We start from the raw sequence: 9,435 nt of genomic DNA, 5'->3' as shown, positions 1-9,435 counted from the left end.
CACTGTTGGTAGGAATGTAAACTGGTACAGCCACTATGGAGAACAGTATGGAGGTTCCTTAAAAAACTAATAATGGAACTACCATACGATCTAGCAATCCCACTCCTGGGCATATATCCAGAGAAAACCATACTTCAAAGAGATACATGCACCCCAATGTTCACTGCAGCACTATTTACAATAGCCAAGACATGGAAGCAACCTAAATGATAAAGAAGATGTGGTACATATACAATGAACCATAAAAATGAACAAAATAATGCCATTTGTAGCAACGTGGATGGACCTAGAGATTCTCATACTAAGTGAAATACTGGGCCCACGTGCTACAACTACTGAAGCCCATGGGCCTAGAGCCCGTGCTCCGCAACAAGAGAAGCCACCACGATGAGAAGCCCACACACTGCAACGAAGAGTAGCCCCCACTCACTGTAACTAGAGGAAGACTGTGCGCAGCAAGAAAGACCCAACACGGCCAAAAAATTAAATAAATAAGAAGAATGGGGCTTCCCTGGGAGCGCAGTGGTTGAGAGTCCGCCTGCCAATGCAGGGGACACGGGTTCGTGCCCCAGTCCAGGAAGATCCTACATGCCACGGAGCAGCAGGTTTTAAAGAAAAAAAAAAAAAAAAAAAAAAGAATGAAATTATGCCATTTACAGCAACATGGATGGGCCGAGAGATTATCATACTAAGAAAGTCATACAGAGAAAGACAGATACCATATGATATCGTTTATATGTGGAATCAAAAAAATAATACAAACAAACTTACTTACAAAATAGAAATAGAGGCATAGATGTAGAAAACAAACTTACGGTTACCAGGGGGGAAAGGGAGGGAAGGATAAAATTGGGAGATTGGGATTGACATATACACACTACTGTATATAAAATAGATAACTAATAAGAACCTGCTGTATAGCACAGGGAACTCTAGTCAATACTCTTTAATGACCTATATGGGAAAAGAATCTAAAAAAGAGTGGGGGGCTTCCCTGGTGGCGCAGTGGTTGAGAGTCCGCCTGCTGATGCAGGGGACACGGGTTCATGCCCCGGTCCGGGAAGATCCCACATGCTGTGGGGCAACTAGGCCCGCGGGCCACAACTACTGAGCCTGCATGCTGCAGCTACTGAAGCCCGGGCGGCTGGGGCCCGTGCTCCGCAACGGGAGAAGCCGCCACAGTAGGCTGCTCACCGCAGCTGGGAGTAGCCCCCGCTCACTGCAACTAGAGAAAGCCTGCATGCAGCGGTGAAGACCCAACACAGCCAAAAATAAAATAAAGTTTAAAAAAAAAAAAAAGAGCAGGTATATGTATAACTGATTCACTTTGCTGTACACCTGAAACTAACACAACATTGTAAATCAACTATACTCCAATTAAAAACTAAAACAGACACAGATTTTGAAAACAAACTTATGGTTACCAAAAGGGAAACATGGAGGGGGGAGGGATAAACTAGGAGCTTTGGATTAACATACACACACTACTATATACAAAATAACCAATGAGAATCTACTGTATAGCACAGGGAACTCTACTCAACATTCTGTAATAACCTATATGGGTAAAGAATCTGAAAAAGAACATATACATATATGTATATGTATAACTGAATCACTTTACTGAAACTAACATAACATTGTAAATCAACTATACTCCAATAAAAGTTTTTAAAAAATAAAATTTGAGGAAACAAAAAAAATAAAACGTTTTTTAAAAATAGAAAACACTAAGACATCTAAGGTCATGACATGCTCTCCCTCCTGTGTCCAACCCTTCAGAAAAGGAGATATGACCAGACTAGCATAGGGATTCTTGGGTCAGAATTGGGGAGTCTTCAATGACTGCCCCCCCACCAGATATCCACCTCCAGGACTAATTTTCAAAATATTTGACAAGTGATAACAATCAGCCACAGAGCAATCACAACAGTTGCCAGCCACAGTACTAGAACAGAGTCTTGGAGGTCTCCTGCTATGACAGACATTACTTGATTCAGTTGCTAGATTGTGGGGAGGTCCCAGAGGTCCTAGAGGCAAGACTGAGGCAGTGGCTCTTCATCAACCAGCACAGAAGATGTTCAAGTCCTCTGTTAACAACTGAAGTACCTGTACCAGTACACATTACCCCAAAGATAGGGTAGAGAGAGAGAGAGTAGAACCTCCTTAAAGCTTTATGAATGAAGGATTGAGCAACTGGTTGATGCTTACATTCATGGGACATCTTGCTGATTTCACAGGTGGAAATTTCTCCTCTTTACTGAAGGACCAAAAGAGACTTCAGTGCACCACTCAAAGTTTTTTTCAAATTTAGACTCTAGAAAGACACCTTACTACAAAAGTAGGGGTACATTTCAGTGAAAATCCTTATCCCTACCTTTTCATCATCTAGGAAGAAGCAAGGAAAGCTGGCAACCTGAAATGGGGACCAAAGGGTATTGGCCCACGCTTCCAGCTGCCCCAGATCTGAACACTGAGGCCTGTCGGGTAGTGGGGTCTCTTTGGACTACCCCTCCCACCACCAGGATCCTCCTTCTACAGACTCATTCATCAGTTCACACCTAGCTCAATTCCTCTTCCTGTGAAGAGAAAGTCTCCAAACAGAGAGGGAAGTTGGATAAGCTAGACCCTGAGGCACAGCCTTTACTAGGCAGGAAAAAAAACAGGGCTACGTGTGGGGCTCCTGAGCAATAAGGGGGGAAGTGAGCCATGTTAACAACAACCATTAATTTTTATTAAATTTCTAATCAAATACAATAATTTCTTCTCTTTCATAAAAAACACAAATATTTACAACATTATCAGTTTGGGAATAGACAAACAGTAAAAATGAAGAAAAGTGATGAAACGACAAATTCAAGGACAGAATAAATACAGCTTATTTACATGCCTGCCTGGCCCTGGTGGCTGCTGCCAGAGTACCAGACCCTCAGCCTCAGAATTAGCAGCAGTTCAAAATCTCCTCCAGTTTCAACACGTCCAAGGGTGGGATTTTGGTGACTTCAAAGAAGACCCTGCAAAAGGAAGAGGGGTCTGCTCAGTGTAAAATAGCCCAAAGCAAGCAGGCTCCATGGAATAAGTGGGACATATGCCCTTGGTTCCCTATCTTGCTTTAACTCTGGAGCAGAAAGTAAGGTAAAAAGTACCTGAATCTTTCTTTTCCCTTAAGTGAGGTTAGTCTGGGCCTCCCCATGACTGAGCACAAACCCAGCCTCAACTGGAGCTTGGTACTTACTGGTGGGAATACTTGGAATGCACAGTCTTGAGCCTATTGCACAGACGCAAAGTCAGCAGGATGTTCAGCTGCCTGACCAAGGGGTGAAGATCAGAGGTCTTGTAGCCACTGTAATACTCCAGGGTAGGAGCCTGGAAGAAGCAACATGGACAGTGACTTTTACAACAGGAAGCAGATACTTCCTGTCTCCAATACCCAAATCGAAACTTCCTATCCATAGTACGGGCAGGGAAGAAAGTCAAACAATTCAAAGACTCATAGAGCACAGACACTGACCAATAATCATAGGGTACTACCTAGAAGACTATGTTCCAGCTGCAGGCTAGTGGTATGGCTATATCCATATGCACCAGCTGGATATTAGCCCTAGCCATAGGTATTTAAACTGAAATCCACCAAAGAATTTAAGGAACAGGACTGACTTTGTTACTTACTCTCAGGTTAAGAGCCAATGGCCAGGCAAAACTCAGAACAAACTTGAGGTCCCAACTAAATAGCCAGCAGGAACTTAAGGCTGTTTATCCTCTCTGGTTCAAACAGCTATCATTTCATGCATTCATTTTCTCAGTTAACTTTAAGGATGCCTATCATGTGGCAAAAGGAATATAGCAGAGTGTTTAAGAGCAAAGGCTCTGGAGGCAAACTGCCTGGGTTCAAATTCCAGCTCCATTAACAGCATGGCCTTGAGCCAGTTACTTAACCTCTAGGTGCCTCAGTTTCCAAATCTGCCAAATAGGGACGATTACAGTAATTATATAATAGGCTTAAATGAGTTAACAGACATAAAGCACACAGAACAGAGTCTAGCACATACCCAAACAATGCTAGCTAGGATATTACCAAGCCACATACAGGATGCTGGGAATACAAAGATGACTAAGAGATGACTAAGGCTCCTGCTCTTGAGGAGTCTGTAGTCTAGTTGGGGAGACAGACATGCACACATAGAATTACAAAATATGGGAAGTGCTACAATGGAAGGGAGCATGGGACAGTGGAGGAACAGAGCTGCAGGACCCATGAATTTTGGCTGGGAAAGTCACAAAAAGCTTTGCAGAGGAGGGCACATCTGCAATAGGTACTGAAAGTCTAGTGGGAGTTCCACAGGTAGAGAAAAGAAAATTCATTATTCTGTGAGGAAGTGGTTTTCTTAAAATGTCTTAAATTATTTTCCCTGAACTCATGTTTTCCCAAATATCTTACCTGGAAGCCCAAATATCTTACCTGGAATTGGGGGTGGGAACTAAGAAGCCCACCAATTTGGATCCCTTTACCTTTTACATGGCCCCTGAGATACTTCTGCAGGATCCCAGGGCTCTACTGAATACTCTTTGGAAACCACTGCCACAGGCAAAGGGCAGTCATTGGCATGCTGAGCAGGGGAGTAACACATGGGATTAACACATCATATTGGGTGTGTTAATTAAGATTAACAGCCCTACTGTCACTGCCCCAATTGTTCACATTGTTTAATTGTTCACTGCCCCAACACTTCACATTGATTATTATAAAAGCCCACTCACTGGTGTTGATACGTTCAAATACGCTTTCTCATCTAATATACCTTCCGTGCTGCTATATACTAGTACTGTTTCCAAAACATACAAACAGGAAGATGTCACTCCCCTGCCTTAAAAACTTGCAATGCCTTAGTGTAAAATGGATCTTTCAGCATGGCATCAAAGGCCTCTCACAATCTGACCACACTCTACCATTCTGGTCTCACCTCTCACCATTCCCTACTCATACGTCCTCTGCTCTATCCATAGGAAATGTCTTATTCTGCCCTGAATACATCACACTGTTTTCATATTGCCTTCACATCTTTTCAATTGTTGTTCCCTCTGCCTAGAATGTCTCTTCTCAAGGTTCCTACTCACCTCTCAAGACCCAACTCAAAAGTCACCTCCTGTGTGAAGCCTTTCGCATCTATAGCAGTATATATAGTGTAGAGGACTATGGATCCAGACTACCTGGGTTCAGATCAGGGCTGACACTTAGCTGATACTCACTGGTACAGCCATGCCAAGTGTTAAAACACTGAAATATTTTTATACTGGTTGGCAAGCAGTTTGCTGCCCTGAGCCTCTCAACTGTCCTCCCTCAGGACCTACCAGCCTTCCCCAGGATCCAAGGGTAAAAGCCTGGGTCAGCATGGGGCCTCCAAGATCATGGCTCCAGGGCTACGGCCACATCCATTCTGATTATAGAGTAGGTATATTCTTTGAACAGACTCCTAGTTCCCAAATCCTAGCTCTGCCTCTCATTAGCCAAACATGGGAAATTATTTCTTATCTGTACAATAGGGATAATAGTGCTGATCTCATAGGGTTGTTGTGAAGATTGAGTTAATAGACAAAGTGTTTAGTTCACTGTCTAAGCACTCAATAAATGCTAGCCATTATTATTACGTATTCTTTCTCATCGTCATCCCTGCCATTTACTTAATGCTTTCTCTGTCCCAAGAAATATCAGTGCCTTGTCCAAATTCACACAACTGTATATAGGGTTCTTCCTCAGCACACAGAGGTTTCTCCATCAGTAGTGGTGCTAGAATTTCTAGGCCGCAGGGTCTTAGGAGTGGTTGGGAAGAGTATGCTCATTTGCAAGCATACTTTTTCTATTGGATTGCATGTTACACATCAGTAAAAATTCACAGTTTTCTAAAGTTACTTTTATTCGCAATTTTTTATAAAATTGAGAAATTATCAAATACGCATTTTATTTGTATTGGGGAAGGAGGCTGTGGGGGCCTTCCTCCTCAGAGAAGAGCACAATTGTATATCTGAGTCCCCTGTTATACACATGGACAGTTGCTTTCACTACTCTGTTCTCTGGGTCAGTGCTTTCCAAATCCTGTTCCAATGAGCTCCCTTGGGGGGCCAACCTTGCTGAGGGGGCTGCAAGGAGCAGGGGTGGAATGGGGTCAGGCAAGAAGTGGGTCCACACCACCGCCTGCTGCAATCAGTATAATTTCACATTAGTCTGTTTTGTGATACTGGGCTTTCAGGTAAGCTGTCTTTGGAAGAAAGGGTACTGTGATGAAGAAAGTGAAATAAAATACTTTAAAACCATGGCTCTAGAAACACTTTAGGCAGCCAGGCCCCTAAGATGTCAAGATGTTAAAGGATTCATAATGGCAGGTATGTAGTAGTTTTGTCACAGAGTTTCCCACAGCCCTAGTTTACACCTTCCTCCTGAGCTGACCCTGTGCTTTTAAATCCCTATCCCTGGGACTTTCCTGGTGGTCCACTGGTTAAGAATCTGCCTTCCAATGCAGGGGATGGGGGTTCGATCCCTGGGCAGGGAACTAAGATCCCACATGCCACGGGGCAACTAAGCCCACGTGCAGCAATTACTGAGCCCACACACTCTGGGGCCCATGTGCCACAACTAAAGAGAAGCCCGCGTGCTACATGAAGAGCCCACATCCTGCAACTAAGACCCGATGCAGCCAAAAATAAAATAAATAAATAAATATGTTTTTTAAAATCCCTACTCCTTCTTCCCCACCGCCCACAAATGTTTACCAAGTGTCCGAGCTTCTTCATGTAAAGGGCCAGGAGGAAGGAGCCAGCAGCTAGCTTGGAAGCCCTCTCCTGGACATAGTCGTATTCCTGCAGGGTCATTTCACAGATGAAGCGGGATAAGGTCAGTGTCTTCATGCTGGCATGGACACACTAAAGGCAGGAAGAAGACTGGCTCAGCAATCAATTCAGAACACTGGCACCAAGCAGAAAACCCCCTGCACTCACTCACTCCAGTTATCCCACCTTGGGCCTAAATGGCTCTCTGCCTGAACAATGTACCTCTTTTGCCACCATGACTCACACTAAGGACCCTGCCCCCAAAGCACAGAATCTTTAGGAGGGGCGATTATGAAATTGGCAATGGTATTTGCCATTTTCAGGGTTTTAAACCAAATTATCAAGTGTGATTGTGGTACCCTCCACCTCCCCTTTCTGTACATGCCATCCTTTGAAGAGCCGAAGGCCTCCAACTGTTGACTTTTCACTGGGTTCCAGACTAGGAGGTATTTCATGCTCCAAAAGAACTCCTTCCCTTTTCTTGTTTGAATATGTGTGTGTGTGTGTGTGTGTGCGTGCATGTGTGTATACACACATGCGCACACACACACAAATCCTACAACAAGACACACTTGTATAATACAAAGTGATTTCCCCTGTAACCAATATTCAGGTGAAGGAAGAGAACTTTGACAGCATCTCCCCTAAACTTCCCAAGTGTCCCTTCCTGATCAAAGAATCTTCTTCCCCTCCCCTACTCTGCCCTCACCTCAAAACTTTATAGGCATACCATGGAAATATGCAATTTTCTTCCCCCCACACTCCATAAAGATTGCCAATCTAGGAGGGTGGACTGAAGAAGAAATTCCCCTGTCCCCAGTTGTCCCTTTCCCTTTTCCTACCACTCAAGCAGCCACTCTGGGAATGGAGGGGACTAACCCAGCAGTGGTAAAATGAAGATGCACCTGCCCTGTCTTACCTTAGCATATCTGCGCAGAAAATGATAGGCGATGGGAATGTTGATATCAAATTTGAGGGTTTTTAGGATGCTGATTTCCATGGCGAGCATCTCATCTCGCTTATAAATATCATCACAGATGTACAGGAAGTCATCCACACAAGGTGGGCTGGGCTCCTATGGGTGGAGAGGAGAGGCAGTCACAACCAGGCAAAGACAGCTCACTCCTCTCTGCTTGGAGATGAAAGGCAGGGGAGGAGAGGGGTGAAGGATAGGAGGTAATAACATTCCCTGGCATGAACCTTCAGGGTAGCTCTGAGAGCCAGCTTCTGGTTTTTGAGTAGTACATTTGAAAAACAAAATCAGAGAGATAGGAGGAGAGAGGATAGGGCCTCTTGTGGTAGATTCTTATAGCACTGGAAGCGGCATAATATGGCACAGGGACTGGAAGCACTGATCTCTCTTCTAATGAGTGAGAGCCAGCTTCTGGTTTTTGAGTAGTACATCTGAAAAACAAAATCAGAGATAGGAGGAGAGAGGATAGGGCCTCTTGTGGTAGATTCTTATAGCACTGGAAGCGGCATAATATGGCACAGGGACTGGAAGCACTGATCTCTCTTCTAATGAGTGAGAGCCAGAAATGGGAAATCTAAGGCCTACTCTTGGGGGAACAGAGGGAAGGAGACCACAGGAAGGGAGCTAGAGATGGAAAATAAGCCCGCACTTTGTTTTCTTGTCTAAGGAATGAATAAAGGTGTTTGGGAGGGGGCACTGCCGGGGTAATAGGCAGTGAAAGACAGAGAGAGATAGGCACAGAGGGAACCTAAGCAGAGACTGAAGACCAAGGGATGGGAGATGTGCAAGGGGGCTAGACTGGAAAGGTCCAAGCCAAGCCAAGGGTGAGAAGAACCCCCCACACACACAATCTGGGGTACCCTTCCATGTCCTGCCCTCTGCAGGTTGAACCTTAGCTTGGGGGAAAGGACTAGGAGGCGGGAAGACCCCTGAATCTTTTCTCTAGCTGCACCTCACTGCCCACCCCAGCCTTCTTCTCACACCTTTATTTTCAGATCACAAACTGGACCAACCCTCTGGGTTTGCAGACAGGGAAATTGAGGCCCAGAGAGAGGAAGTGACTTGCTCAAGGTCACACAGCAACCTAGTGACAAGACCAGGACAAGAAACTCTCCCTTCTACTGCTCTACTCACCAGTGGCTCCTTCCTTTCTTCTCTTCTCATATCATCTCCATACCTCCCCTTGCAAAAGTCTTTCTGTACTTCTCAATCCTGTGAGGGGAAGACACCCCTGCTCCAAAAAACTTAGTGGAGGTCCTTTGTCCTGATAACCAGAAGGGGGTGCTCCTTGTTCCAAAATTTGCTAACGAGAGCACCTTGCACACTCCTTCTCCCTCCTGCTCTTGGTTGTCCAGGAACCCCCAGCTGCTTTTTTAACCCCCTTGAGGCTGAGACAGGGAGCACTTGCTTAAGCCACAAGGACATCCCTAGGTAGGTGGAGGGAGGAGGAGAAAGGGAGAGACGTGAAAAGAGAAAGGAAGGGGAGCAAGGGAATGAACCAGGAGGCCAGTGAGCAGGGAAGGAAATGAGCTAGAGAGGGAAGCAGGGAACAAGGGAGAGAGTGAGGGAGGAGGAAGGGAAAGAGGAAGAAAGGGAAGGAGGAGGCTAGGGAGCAAGGGCAATCAGGAGGGAGGGAGGAT

General features: G+C 45.0%; 1 protein-coding gene across 1 annotated transcript in view; it reads right to left on the bottom strand.

Annotated features, from left to right (window-relative positions):
• Positions 1–2,823: 2,823 nt before the first annotated feature.
• Positions 2,824–9,435, bottom strand: part of LOC112399158 (G2/mitotic-specific cyclin-B3) — a gene marked incomplete at its 5' end in the record, with an annotated part of 28,842 nt that continues 22,230 nt past the window's right edge. The window contains 4 exons of the mRNA XM_024744136.1: positions 2,824–3,014; positions 3,236–3,366; positions 6,766–6,915; positions 7,742–7,897. Coding sequence (XP_024599904.1) covers positions 2,942–3,014; positions 3,236–3,366; positions 6,766–6,915; positions 7,742–7,897 — 510 coding nt within the window. The remainder of the gene's footprint in view (positions 3,015–3,235; positions 3,367–6,765; positions 6,916–7,741; positions 7,898–9,435) is intronic.

The sequence above is a fragment of the Neophocaena asiaeorientalis genome, unplaced genomic scaffold, assembly GCF_003031525.2.
Source record: "Neophocaena asiaeorientalis asiaeorientalis breed wild unplaced genomic scaffold, Neophocaena_asiaeorientalis_V1.1 scaffold1434, whole genome shotgun sequence".
Lineage (NCBI taxonomy): Eukaryota > Metazoa > Chordata > Mammalia > Artiodactyla > Phocoenidae > Neophocaena > Neophocaena asiaeorientalis.
The sequence above is the reverse complement of the archived record's forward strand: the minus strand, read 5'-3'. Positions and strand labels throughout refer to the sequence as shown.